Source organism: Dipodomys merriami, unplaced genomic scaffold (genome assembly GCF_024711535.1).
Source record: "Dipodomys merriami isolate MVZ:Mamm:240054 unplaced genomic scaffold, mDipMer1.0.p SCAF_692, whole genome shotgun sequence".
In the NCBI taxonomy this organism is placed as follows: Eukaryota; Metazoa; Chordata; class Mammalia; order Rodentia; family Heteromyidae; genus Dipodomys; species Dipodomys merriami.
In genome coordinates this window covers 303593-317752 of record NW_027206282.1, presented here as the reverse complement: position 1 = coordinate 317752, position 14160 = coordinate 303593, and the positions used below count along the sequence as shown (strand labels likewise).

General features: G+C 54.6%; 1 protein-coding gene across 1 annotated transcript; it reads left to right on the top strand.

Annotated features, from left to right (window-relative positions):
- Nucleotides 1-8374: 8374 nt before the first annotated feature.
- LOC138816355 (vesicular inhibitory amino acid transporter) lies at nucleotides 8375-12810 on the top strand. The gene is made up of 2 exons (XM_070006074.1): nucleotides 8375-8999; nucleotides 11287-12810. The coding sequence occupies exons 1-2, from the start codon at nucleotides 8607-8609 to the stop codon at nucleotides 12472-12474; spliced, it is 1581 nt and encodes a 526-aa protein (XP_069862175.1). The 5' UTR covers nucleotides 8375-8606; the 3' UTR covers nucleotides 12475-12810.
- The last annotated feature ends 1350 nt before the right edge of the window (nucleotides 12811-14160 follow it).

Below are 14160 nucleotides of genomic sequence, written 5' to 3'. Positions count from 1 at the left end.
CTAGAACGGATAGATCACAGACCCAAGTCTGTGAGTGCTGAGGTCGAAAAACAGTTCTGATCCTGGGTTCAAATCCTGGCTCCACCACTACCTACCTGTGAGACCTGGGGAAAGTTGCTTCAACTCTTTGTACTCAGGTGTCCCCATCTGTAAAATGGGCTCAAGGAGATGTGTGAAGACTGTACAGGATGTAACTCAGGCCAAGTACTTAGCTTTCAATCTGGTAGAGAATAAGTATTTGTTAAATCCGAATGCTAGAATCTGTCTCATGTGACTCCAGCTCTCAACAGAAGTGGGAAGAAGCTTCTAGATTGGGTTTTTCAGGCTGGAGGCTGTGGACCATGGGGATTTGAAACCTGGTGAACCACTGTCATCTGTTTCTGGAGAGAGAATCTGTTGCCTCATCAGATGTCCAAGGGACTGTGACCTAGAAAAGCCTTTGGCCCCTGAGTTCATGCTGGTCCTGGGCTGGCAGAAACATCCAATCACGACAAGGTCTTCGCCTGGGAGTTCACACAGTACACGTTCATCTTCTCACCGCTCTGGAGGTCAGGCCCAAAGGGACACTTTCCAGTGATGGCTCTTTTCCTGGCTCTGAGGGGACCCTTCCTCTGTGTCCTTATGGGTGCAGAGGGAGAGAAGAGAGAGCTCTGGTACCTCTTCTATTTTCCCTTATTATTATTATTATTATTACTATTAGTATGTAGCTGTACAAAGAGGTTGGAATTCCCTACGTCAGGTTCTGAGTACAATGCATCTTGATTAATGCCACCCCTTCTATCATTATCCTCAATGTTCTCACCCCCTAACCTCAAGTCACATAGTTCAATTTTTACATAATATGCAATGAATGTAATGACTGCATTTGTTCGCACTTCCTCCCTCCTTTTCTGTACCATCCCTTATATCCCTTCTCCCCCAAATATGTTGCTGATTCCTGGTATTCATTTTTACTTTAAGCAGTTCATTAGTTGTTCAGAACAGTTACAGCTTTGGACTCCTCTCCTAAGTATACCATTCTTCAGTCAGTGTGTCTCTGTGTATATGGTATCGTGTATGTTCGTATTTTAGATCTAGCTTCCACCTATGGGGAAAAAAATCCAGTTATCTTTTGTATCTCTGAGCCTGATTCATTTTACAACACTAATCCTGTGGGATCAGCACCTTACCCTTTAGGACTCCTGGGACCTTTATTACTTCCTTACAGGCCCTGTCTCCAAATAGTCACATTGGGAATTAGGATTTCAAGATGTGAATGTCACAATTCAGTCTACAACCTTCAGTGAGGTGGGTTGTTCTAGTTATGGATGAGGATAGGTTTTGAGCAGCAAAGGCAGATGCTGGAAGTGTTTACATGAAGCAAGGGGTCAGATCCCCTGGCCCCATGATCCATCACAACCCACCCTCCCCTCCCCCACACCTTCCCCTTCTCCCCTGCTTGTGCTGCCCAATCATCCAGGACCATCTCCCTATGTCCAGTCCTGCAGGCCTGCCTAAAGCACCCTGCAATGACCCAGACAGGATGAAACCTGGTAACTGAGAGAGAGAAGAAGTAGGCAGTTCTCAGAGTGTGTTCTCAGTAGCTTCAGGTACAGAGAGAACTTGATAAACCTCAGCTCTATACTAACAGGAGATTAGACCTACCATCCTTTGCATGTCAGGCATCCAAGGCATAGTCCTCAGTAGTTTTCCCATATGGTTTTCAACCACACAGAAGATGATGTGCATATAAGACATGTTTACTTTAGAAGAGTTACACTATATATGTGTTTCCTCAAATGAGTACACTAAAAGTTCATAGGGAAAAAATAACTTTCTGACATCCATTTAATTCAGTCCCTCAAGGGTGTTTATTGAGTGTCTACTGTGTGCTGGAGACCCTGTGGGGGAGAAGGCTAATGTGCTCCTGTCTCCTAGTATAAGAAAAGGTAAAAGAGGGCTGGGAAGGTGGCTCAGTGGTAGAGCGCTTGCCTTGCATGCCTGAGGCCCTGGGTTCCATTCCTCAGCATCACATAAGCAACTCAGCACTACATAAGCAAAAAGAAAAAAGCCAGAAGTGGCGCTGTGGCTCATAGTGGTAGAGCACTAGCCTTGAGCTGAAGAGCTGAGGGACAGTGCCCAGGCCCAGAGTTCAGGCCCCACAACTGAACCAAAAAAAAAAAAAGGTAAAAGAAGGCCCTTTGCTCAAAAAAGGACAGGGATGGCTGCTCTAATCCATCAATCGGGTCTCTGGCTCCTCTTGCAGTTCTGGGAAGCTTCTGGTGATTATCTATCTATCTATCTATCTGTCTATCTATCTATCTATCTATCTAATCTATCTGCATTGGTTAGTCATAAGACTTGAACTCAGAGCCTGGGTGCTATCTCTAAGCTCTTTCACTCAAGGTTAGCACTTTACCACTTTGAACCACAGCTTCACTTCTGGTTTTCTAGTGGTTAATTGGAGATGGAGATAAGAGTCTCACAGACTTTCCTGCCTGGGCTGGCTTTGAACAGTGATTCTGATATCTCAGCTTCCTGAGTAGCTGGGATTACAGGCGTGAACCATCAGTGCCTGGCTTCTGATGACTTTTTAAAAATTATTATTGGGGGCTGGGAAGGTGGCTCAGTGGTAGAGCGCTTGCTTTGCATGCCTGAGGCCCTGGGTTCGATTCCTCAGCACCACATAAGCAAAAAGAAAAAAGCCCGAAGTGGTGCTGTGGCTCAAGTGATAGAGCGCTAGCCTTGAGCTGAAGAGCTGAGGGACAGCGCCCAGGCCCAGAGTTCAGGCCCACGACCGGACCCAAAAAATAAAAAATAAAAATAAAAAAATAAAAATTATTATTGGTGGTAGTGGTCAGGGGGCTTGAACTCTGGACCTGAGCACTGACCCTGAGCTCTTCAGCTCAAGCATTCTACCACTTGAGCCACAGTGCCACTTCCAGTTTTCTGGTGATCAATTAGAGTCTCATGGACTTTCCTGACCAGAGTGGCTTTGAACAATGATCCTTAGATCTCAACCTCCTGAGTAGCTAGGGTTACAGGTATGAGCCACTGGTACTTGGCTTTCTGGTGATTTTTTTTTTTTTTTTGGTGGGTCATGGGGCTTGAACGCTGGGTCTAGGCACTGACCCTTAGCTCTTCAGCTCAAAGCCAGCCCTCTACCACTTTGAGCCACAGGGCCATTTCCGGTTTTCTGGTAGTTAACTGGAGATGAGTCCCACGGACTTTCCTGCCAGAGCTAGTCTGAACTGTGATCCTCAGAGCTCAGCCTCCCAAGTAGCTAGGATTACAGGCGTGAGCCACCAGTGCCTGGCTTCTGATGATTTTTTGAAGGCTACCAAGAGCAAGGCCTGGGTCCTCATGTCTCCTGCTCCCAGAGCTCTTAGAATAGAAATCAGGAACCTAGAATCCCAGAGGTCGTGAAATCCTGTCTCCCTCACCAAGGCAGAACTCCCCGGGGTATTATCTCTGAGAGGTCATCCAGCCTTTATCTGGGTGCCTCTGAGAGGTTAGGCCTCCCATCTCAGCAAAAACCGGCTAAGATTTACCATCATTGATGTAGTGACTGTGCTTTTCCCTGGGCTAGCAGAGGCAGCGCCTCTCCCTCCCTGGTCCTACTTGGTTTATGCCACTGAGGGCGGAAGAACCAGGCTCTTTGTTTCATTGGGGCAGGGTGGGGGTGGGGAGGGCAGTTGGGAGGCTTCCCACTTGGAGCCTTCAGCCTTATTGCCCTTCTCTTCGCTTGTGCCCTTGCACACAGCAGCAGGAAATTGGGTTCTGGCACAGATGAGATGAGCCTGGCTCTCTTGGGCTAAAGGGAAACTTCACCAACTCCCCAGTCCCTGGGCAGGGGAGGGGTGTGTGTGATATATGGTATGGGAGCCAGTGCTGGGTCCCCTCAGCAGGAAGGCTCACACGCAGACCCTGCTCTGGGAGAGGAGGGATCTGAGCCACAGTTGGGGAGGAGGAGGGGGTTTGTCTGTGATCATTCAGCCCCGAAATGATGCTCATGATGTTGGCTTTCCAGGCCATTAATTCAAGGGCTTCAGGCTTCCCCCTTCCCCCATGATGCTGCCTGCTCTGGGAGATAAGCCCAGTTCAATTTAACCCTGCGTATTCCCCCAAAGTGGCCTCCACCTCTGTTAGCCAGGCACTTAACCCCCTGGGTACTGAATGCATCAGAGGCTGAGGGATTGAGCTCGTGAGTCAGATGCCCACTGCTGTGATTCCTGGCTACAGGGGACAGATCCAGAAGACCCTGCTTCATGGGGCATGGCAGAAGTCCTAGGAGCCCCTCATTACTCTTTCTCAGCAAGCCCAGGTCCCCTAAGATAGTGAGACCCTAGGTGGCTCCTGAAGAGGTCACGTTCGCCCAGGTTGGGCAGTGACAGCAACTACCACCTCCCCACATCCTCCTTCTTCCAGTCTCCCAGTCAATGCAGAAGTCTGTGGTACCTTTGCATCTTTTGTGGTCTTTTGTGTCCTGCTAGCGGGTGGCTTTGTCTGGTACCTTCTGCCCTATCTCCTTCCTCTCTGCCCTCTTCTTGTTTGTTCCTTTTAATGTCCCCATGTCTCCTTTCTCCTTTGTTCCATCTTCTTCCCCTTCAGTGATCACCTAGGTTCATTCTCACTGTTAGCCTCAGTGTGAATGTGTATGTTCTTGTGTCTGTCAGTATATGATTGTCCGTGTTTGTATTTGTTCTTATACTGCCATGTGTCTAAGCCTGTTATCTGGGTGACTGCCCACACGGATGGATCCATGGGTGTCTGTCCTGGCTTCTTTGTGTGGTCGCCAGGGTTTGTAAACAAATCTTGCATGTATCTGTGTGCCTGCCTGTCCTTGAACCTGTATGTGTTCAACTGTCAGTCTGTATATGGTTCCTCATTTCCTTGTGCATCCATCAATTGTGTTGTCATTGTGTGTGTGTGTGTGTGTGTGTGTGTGTGTGTGTGTGTGTGTAAATGCATGTAGATGTATTTCAGTTCAGGGAAGCAGGCTGTGCAGATTCCTTTTGGTAGAAGCTGCACTTCTACCAGAGAAGATGGCTTCACCACAGCACAGAACATCCCATTACCAGCTAGGTCAGTCATCATGTTTGTTACCTGAGGCCACCAGCTAGGTCCCCAGCCCTCTGTTTTCCTAATTCTATTCCAGATTAGTTTAGGAATGAAAAGGTTAAGCACACAGGCAGCAAAGACAAAGAGTGCCACATTTGAACTCATTCAGACTACAGACCCAATCACATCGTTTTTCTCTCACACTCCCCCTCCCCCCCCCCACATACAATGAGAAATGGCATTTGAGGGTGGTAACAACAGCAGTAGCAAAACATTTGAATAATAAAGTATTCGACACTTGGCACATATATGCAGTATCTCATCAGCTTCTCCCAGTAAATCTATGAAGCTGTTGTTATTCTCATACTTCAGGGATGAGAAAATGAGAAAAAGGTAAGTATGTGGTTACCTAGCCAGTACACCGTGAAGCAAGATTTCCCCATCAACCCTGAGCTGCTTGGGAGCTAGAATGGCAGCCTTAAGCCTAGGAAGAGGTATTCATAACAAACAGCTGGAAAAAAGGAAGCTAGAGGCCTTCCTTCTCCAGAAATTAACAACTAATCGCAGTAAGGGACTGAGATTTGACTTTGAATTTTATTTCTTTGGACAGTGAGAAGGCCAAATATCAAATATCAAATATCAGGGAGAAAGGCTGGAAAGATGGGGTGATGGGGGGAAAGGCCTATTAGAGGGAGTATTAGAATTCCTGGGTTCTAATCCAGCTTTCACTTGTGTTCTGTGTGACCTTGAGCAGGGCATTTCATTGCATGAGTGTGCATTTGTTTCTCTATAAAATTGCATGGGAGGCTCTGTTCTCAGAGTTTAAGCATGAAAGAAAGGATCACTGGCTTGTGTGCCAGTTATTGAGACCCAATTCTCAGATCTCAACAAATGGGGTTGGGGAATATAGAAAGAGTAGCTTTCATGGTTTTGGTAATTCCCACAACAGCCAGTCACATGCACAGTAAACGGTGATGAAAAGATGCACTGAACAAGGGGATAAAGCAAATGACCCCATTTCTCTGTGACAAACTAACATCACCTCCTACCTTGAGTCCTTGATGGGAACAAACATCCTAAAAGAGGAAAGGGAAAGTAAAGCACTTTGGCCTCACTTGTCCAAGAAGACATTGATGGCCATGTCAATGTCTGAGTATGTAGGTGGTGGAGGAGGCACAAAGATAGTCCAAGCCCTGGTCATATCATAAAGCTAAGTAGTTCCACCAGGAACAGAGGGCCCGGAAGGAACAGGAAGTGGGAGATGGGAGATGGAGAGCAAAGGCATTCCTGTGACAGGGCACTGACAGTTCTCTGGGGTGTGAGGTCCATTCTAGTTCAAGCCTCTTTAGAAGACCAGATCACTATCTAGTAGGAGTGAATCCTAGCATGAAGTAAAATGGGTGTCTTTAGGGAAAGGCTCTAGAGAGAGGTTTTGTTTAGTTTAGGATTATTGTGTGTTTTTGTTAAGTGGCTGCAGTTCAAAGAGGATTCTTTAGGTTAGGGGAGGGTTTCTGCGTTTAAGAGATGGGAGCTTTGCCCATCCCATTCCTGGTGGGAATTCAGGAGGGCAGGGGGTGGGGAGGAGCTTTTTTGCCCAATATAAAGGAGAGATCTGAAAAGAAGTCTCAGAAGAGTGTGATGTACTTGTGATCGAGTGGGGGTGATGGAGGGATCTGTCTTGTCCTAGCAGCTCCAACTGGCTGGTCTAGGCCCTCAGGCCGCCCTACTTGTGCGCTGATGTGAGCTAATCCAGAAATACTGCAGGGAAGGAAGAGGCTGGGGTTCCCTGGGAAAAGGGGGCCTCCAGAGAGGAGACCAACTGAGTGACATCCTTTATCCTTATCTTCACTTTCTCCCTACCTCAAGCACAGCGCTGCTTCCCCCTCTAGGCCGGGGCTGCCAAAAGTTGAATCCTGTGGTTTACTGCTCACAAGTCCCAGGCAAGTCCAGCTGGGACCTATGCCGGGACCCACACAGAATGGGGAGACCTGCGTGGAGACAACTACAAAGGGACTCATGGCGGGGGGGGGGGTAAACGCAGGCGTGCAGGACGCACACGCATGCACACACACACACACACACACACACACACACACACACACACACACACACTCCAACACACCAGCTCCGCAGCGCGCAGACTTCAATGGCGCACGAAACCCCTATACACGGTTACCGAATCTCACCCTCGGAGTTCACACAGATGGAGCCCACAGCCGTGTCGGAAGCAGTGTTTGTCTTTGTCTCTGGATCTGCTTCTAATTCGTGGATCACACACACGCACGCCACACTCCACAGAAAGCCCCAGGCTCAGGGTCGGTCGGGATGGCGGCGGGCTAGGCCGGGCTGAGCGCACTGGCAGCTTGTGCGCTCCAAACCCTCCGCGCGCCAGCCGCGCACGAGCTGCTGCGTCTCTCCCGACTCTCTGGGCATGGGCATTCACCAACCTGCCACCAGGCTACCGGGAAGCATCCTCAGGGTCCTGCTTCCGTCCAGGTCTCCCAAACGGAAAAAAAGAAAAAAATCGAAAAGCCAACCTTTCGCTTCCTTTCTCCGAGAATGTGGAGAGTGGTTGGTGGTGAGCGATCCAGAGAATCGCTTCCATCGCCGCGTCCCAAGATCGTCCAGGTGATTCAGCCCCAGGTGAACATCCATCCTTGAGTGTGATCGGTGCCGGCCACTTCTTCCAAGGTGGATTTGTGGCTAGGTTTAAGAACTGGGATGGAGCGCCAGGGAGACAAACCCACGCTTAGACGGCCCGCTTTACCAGACGCGCGAGCCACTGTGTGTCCTGCTGGCTTTCCGTGCGCCCGGATCCGACCTTAGCTACAAAACCAGGGGCCCACACGGTTCCCGGACATTGGAGGGTTGGCCGTGGGCGGGGACCGTGTGAATCAGCCCACCCCCGAACCCCTCCCTCCCTGCGGCGGCGAAGTGGGAAGGGCTAAGATCGCAGTTTAGCACCTCCTCCAGAAATGCAGCACTGGGGGCCCCCCACCCCTCCCGCCCTGCGCCCTCCGGCGTACGCCCTCCTCCCGCCGCCGCCTTCCCAAGGGCGCCCTTCTCTCGCCCGTCTCCCCCTTCTGAATCCCTTCGTGCCACCTTTCTCGCCCATTCGCCCCTTCCTCACGCCCCCTGGCTCTGAGAGTTTCCCCTTCTCCCCTCTCCCTCCCTCCACCACCGCCTGACTTCGAGGGGCGGGGAGCGCACTGGGCTGCGCGCGGGTGGGGGCGCCGCGCCAGCCCCGCGTAGCGGCTCTGACGCCGCCGCCGCCGCCGCCGCCCTCCGCAGCCCAGCCCCGCGCCCCGCGGCAGCTCCGCAGTGCACTAGCCGCCGCCGCCACCACCGCTCGGCCGGTCCCGCTGCTAATCTGCTCGGTCCAACGACAGACATCCGGACGGGGTCATGAGCCAGGGCGCCCCGGGGCGCCGCAGGGACAGCGAGCGGAGATAGCAGCCTCGCGAACCCCCACCCCGCCACCCCCGGCCGTCTCGCGGTCTTGACGCGCGCCCGCCGCGTCCCCGGTCCCTTCTGTCCTTTCCTCGGGCCCCGTCGCCGCCGCCGCCATGGCCACCTTACTCCGCAGCAAGCTGTCCAATGTGGCCACGTCCGTGTCTAACAAATCCCAGGCCAAGGTGAGCGGCATGTTTGCCAGGATGGGTTTCCAGGCGGCCACGGACGAGGAGGCCGTGGGCTTCGCGCACTGCGACGACCTCGACTTTGAGCACCGACAGGGCCTACAGATGGACATCTTGAAAGCCGAGGGCGAGCCCGGCGGGGACGAGGGGGCCGAGCCGCCCGTCGAGGGAGACATCCATTACCAACGCGGCGACGGCGCACCGCTGCCTCCCTCGGGCTCCAAGGACCAGGCCCTGGGGGCTGGAGGCGAGTTTGGGGGCCACGACAAGCCCAAGATCACGGCGTGGGAGGCGGGCTGGAACGTGACCAACGCCATCCAGGTGAGCGCGGGATTCCTAGCTCTGCCTGCCGACACCCCCACACAGGCTCTGCCCCCACACAGATCGCACGGAGATCTGGGCTTCGATGCCCCCTCCAGTACCTGAGATTCGGTCTCCCCCTTCCCGGACTCCCTCCTAACGATGCGCGGGAATCGACGCCCCCACCCCCACACCAGGTGGTGTCTCTCGCCCTGATTTGCACCCTTCTTCCCACTGCCCCAGCGACAGGACAGCGAAGCCGGGGTTGGGTGGGCGACCCTCGTCCAGAGACGCAGCAAAAGCGAAGGAAACTGAGAGCAGGGTTAGGGGAGGGGGAGCGAGAACGGAGGAGGGAGAATAAAAATCAGGATTGGCGGGAAGAGTACGGCCTTGGAGTTCGGAATGGATTCACAGCTGCGGTGTTTTTTTGGGGGGGAGGGAGGAGAAGGCTTAGAGGCCCCCGCCTGGGATGCGGGAGATCCCGCGGAGCTGGGAGCTCCTCCCCCGCCCCCGACACACACGCATAAAGCATGCACACCCGCAAAGGCAGGTACACCTGCCCCCAGCCTCCTCCGCCACGCACAAACACGCCCAAGACACGCACCTCTCTATAGGTCACAGGATTATTCCTGAATACACCTGCACACACGCCACCCACCTGCACACACCCCTCCCTCAAGGAAGCGCCCGCGCCTTCACATCGCAAGCACGTACCGTGCACGCGCAGGCCCCCACGCAGGCAGACAGGACACCGTGGGCTCTCCCGGGTGTAACCCCACTGGAGACATGCAGACACGTGCACACAGGAACACCCATGATCCCCGGGACTCCAGCGATGCAGCCGCGCGCACACCAGCCCCTCTGATCCGAAATCCCGGCTGCACCGCAGAAGCGGTCCGCGCCTCCACGTGACCCTGGCGAAGCCCCCCTCCGGAGGCTTAGAACTGCCATTGGTCTAGCCACCTCTTCCCCCTCACTCCCAGCCCCCAGCCCCAGCCCCATCTCCCCACCAGGCGGCGCCGGACTCCCCGCACAGGGCTTTGGAGTCCTCCTAACGACTCCGGGAACCGGCGGGGGACCAGAGGTCTCAGATTCAGGGGTGGAAAAGACCTCAGCTCTGCGCCCCTCTGGATTCTCTGGCTGTGCCCCGCGGGCATTTTGGGAACGCAAGATCGTTGAGGCAAAAAAAAAAAATGTAGTTTTTCCGGGGTTGCACCGATCCACTGATTTGGCGAGTGGGGTGCCTAGGTGATCTAACCCCAGGGCACCTCCTGCTTCTGGACAGGGCGAGACAGCCTTGACAGTCTAGGGGCAGGATTGGTGGAGGAGTGGGGGAACCCTCCTCCTTGGTTGTTGGCGACGCCTTCCCTCAGGACGTTTTCCAGGCCCGTTCTGTAGGCCCAAGAGAGAAGACAGGGCCGTAGACTGGAGGCGCGCAGGCCTCCAGGACTCAAGATTTCGTTAGTTTTCCTCCCTCTCCCCCCATCCACATCATAAACCGTCGTTCCCTCAGCCTGGCCAGCCCAACACCATAGCTTCGGGGCCCTAGACCCCACTCTGGGTTGGGTTTCCCCCAGCGATCGTCCTTTCCGGGGCTAGGTCTCCACCGTTCTCCACCGCAAGCGCGCCAGTCTCTATCTAAGACTAAGGTTGCTTCCAACCGCACCTTCTTCCTTCCGGAGCCCCAGTCTCCGAGGCCCTGCCTCCTTGCTTCTTCAAAGTGCTGTCACGCACACCCCCCCCAACCCCTACCCCATCGGCTTCTCCGTAGCCCCCCCCCCCTCACCTTCAGCCCCGCTTCCTCTCTGCCTCCTCTCTTTCCTCCCACGGCCGCTGCTTCCCTCATTAGCGCGCACCCCACTCCACTCACCATAAACGCAGCCGCGCCCACTCTTTCAGTCAGGTTCTTTACGAGAACCCCTTTCTGACCACTCTCCGTCCAGCTCCTGCTGGTTCCGAGGAAACACCCCAAGTATCTTACCCCCTACCTTCAGTCCAGTCCCACCCCCAGTCCCACCTTTCCTTCTCGATTCCATCCTTGAGCACTTTCCTCTCCAAGGAGACTCAACATTCAGGTTCCCAGGCATGTCTTCTTTCACCCCCACCTCCACCCCCATTCCAACCAACCCTCTCCCTCCCTTAACCTCTCCAGCCCGGTGACTCAGGCACAATTTTTACTCTCCTCGGCGCCCCCTAGCGATAGCTGTGAGCCACGCCCTCCCTCCCCACCCCGTTCCCCAGGACCCTCCTTCCCCAGCTCCCGTCTCCGCTGAAGCGCCACGGGTCTGGTTGCTTCTCTGCTCCACAGGGCATGTTCGTGCTGGGCCTACCCTACGCCATCCTTCACGGCGGCTACCTGGGGTTGTTCCTCATCATCTTCGCCGCCGTGGTGTGCTGCTACACCGGCAAGATCCTCATCGCGTGCCTGTACGAGGAGAACGAGGACGGCGAGGTGGTGCGCGTGCGGGACTCGTACGTGGCCATCGCCAACGCGTGCTGCGCGCCGCGCTTCCCCACGCTGGGCGGCCGCGTGGTCAACGTGGCGCAGATCATCGAGCTGGTGATGACTTGCATCCTGTACGTGGTGGTGAGCGGCAACCTCATGTACAACAGCTTCCCGGGGTTGCCCGTGTCGCAGAAGTCCTGGTCCATCATCGCCACGGCGGTGCTGCTGCCCTGCGCTTTCCTGAAGAATCTCAAGGCCGTGTCCAAGTTCAGTCTGCTGTGCACCCTGGCTCACTTCGTCATCAACATCCTGGTCATCGCTTACTGCCTATCGAGGGCGCGTGACTGGGCCTGGGAGAAGGTCAAGTTCTACATCGATGTCAAGAAGTTCCCCATCTCCATCGGCATCATCGTGTTCAGCTACACGTCGCAGATCTTCCTGCCTTCCCTGGAGGGGAACATGCAGCAGCCCAGCGAGTTCCACTGCATGATGAACTGGACGCACATCGCCGCCTGCGTGCTCAAGGGTCTCTTCGCGCTCGTCGCCTATCTCACCTGGGCCGACGAGACCAAGGAGGTCATTACGGATAACCTGCCCGGCTCCATCCGCGCCGTGGTCAACATCTTTCTGGTAGCCAAAGCGCTGTTGTCCTACCCGCTGCCCTTCTTCGCAGCCGTCGAGGTGCTGGAGAAGTCGCTCTTCCAGGAAGGCAGCCGCGCCTTCTTCCCGGCCTGCTACGGCGGCGACGGGCGCCTCAAGTCGTGGGGGCTGACGCTGCGCTGCGCCCTGGTGGTCTTCACGCTGCTCATGGCCATCTACGTGCCGCACTTCGCGCTGCTCATGGGCCTCACCGGCAGCCTGACGGGCGCCGGCCTCTGCTTCCTGCTGCCCAGCCTCTTCCACCTGCGCCTGCTCTGGCGCAAGCTGTTGTGGCACCAAGTCTTCTTCGACGTCGCCATCTTCGTCATCGGTGGCATCTGCAGCGTGTCCGGCTTCGTGCATTCCCTCGAGGGCCTGATCGAGGCCTACCGAACCAACGCGGAGGACTAGGGCTTCCGGAGCGAGCCCCGCCTGAGCCCTCCCCTCCCGCCCGAGCCCCCGCCTCCAGCCCCCTCCCCCTCCAGCCCCCTCCTCCTCCCCTCCCTTCCCCCTCCAGCCCCGTGCGCCGTGCCGCCGCGCTAGGGAAGCCGAGCTTTAACCACCTCTGGTTCCTAGTTACTGATTTCGGGGGGGGGGATGGGAGGGGTGGGAGGGGAATCCACGACCCATCGCGTCTGCGTTTCTTTCCTACAGCACCCTAAATTGTTTTGCTTTGTTTTTTGAGGGGGGGAGGAGGCGGGGTGCGTTTGTGGGTTGTGTTTTCGGCTCTTCCTCGAGGGGCTCCGATCGCCCAGTGGGGGGGGACGGTGGGGGGGACGGGCGGGGAGAAGGGGCGCAGTTCGCAGGCGCGGAAACTTGACCTTGGGAAGTGGGGGGTGGGGACATTCCCATAGCCATCTAGTGCTCGGAATCTACAGCTTCCAGCCATTCCCAGCCAAGAGCGCTTCCCATCCCCGAGACATTTCAACAACCTTGCCGCCGGGAGGGAAAAGGCTGTCGGGGAAATTCCCCTGTCGGGTGGGCGCCGTTTCCTGCGGCGCAGCCGGGGGGAGCCGCCGCGCGGGCGGGCGGGCGAGGGGGCCTGGTTTGCCTACCCGGTGTTCAGGAATCCAAACTCATCTTGTGCAATTTATCAGGTTGTGGAACTGTTCTACTGTGCGTGTGGTGTGCTCGTGGTGAATAAGATGAAATGTATATCAGAAAAAAAATCTATCTCTAGAGTGCGGTGCATAATTATATATCCGCCAAATAAAGAAGAAACAAAGACTCGCGCGGCCTCCTGTCAGTTCTGCCCATTCACACCAGCCGCGTTTGGCTGGCTGGCTGCCTGGCCTGGGGACCCACCAGCGAAGGCTGGGTGAAGCCAGAGCGAGGGGAGAAGCTGCTGGGGTTCGAAGGAGGAGGCTCTAGAGGTGTGTGAGAGGGGGGAGGGGGAGAGGGAAGTGGGGTGGAGGGGATGGGGTTGGAGGAAGGAGAGGGAAGAGGAGTATAAGGTAGCAGTTTGTCTTAATTAACTGAGTCCGGGTGGCTCCTGTCTATAATCCTAACTACTGAGGTTGCTGAGACCTGAGGATCACAGTTGGAAGCCAATCCAAGCAGAAAAGTCTGAGAGACTCTAATCTCTTAACTGACCAGCAAAAAACTGGAATTAAAGGTTGGCTTAAATGGTAAAGGGCCAGCCTTGAGCCAAATCAGAGGATGAAGCCCCAGGGTTCAAACCTCACTACTGGCATAAGACAGTAACAACAAAAACAAAACCAGCTGGACAACGTTTGCTCTGAATCTCTTACTTTCCAATCCTTAAAAGAGTGGGATATGTGTGCATGTGTGAACAAAACCCCTACAAGTTTATTCAACTTAAAAAAAAATAATGCCTTCCAAAGCAGTTCAGAATGGGACAAAATCTCTACAAGTTTATTCAACTTTTAAAAGATAGGACCGTCCTAAGTAATCCTGAGTGAAGTGGAACTTGAGATCCTCTTACCTTAGCCTCTTGAGAGTTGGGATTACAGGTGGGTGCCAGGACACCACCATTTTAACAAACATTTATTGACAGCCCCTTAGGGCTAGAGCTATGTTGGATGCCCTCCTGGAGCTTCTTGTCCAGCAGGTGGGATCCGGGCCATTAACCAAGAC

Excerpts from the sequence above, each read along its gene's own strand:
- LOC138816355 (XM_070006074.1), top strand. The coding sequence starts at position 8,607 with ATGGCCACCTTACTCCGCAGCAAGCTGTCCAATGTGGCCACGTCCGTG. Across the intron at positions 9,000-11,286 it reads ACGTGACCAACGCCATCCAG|GGCATGTTCGTGCTGGGCCT; the intron begins GTGAGCGCGGGA and ends TCTGCTCCACAG.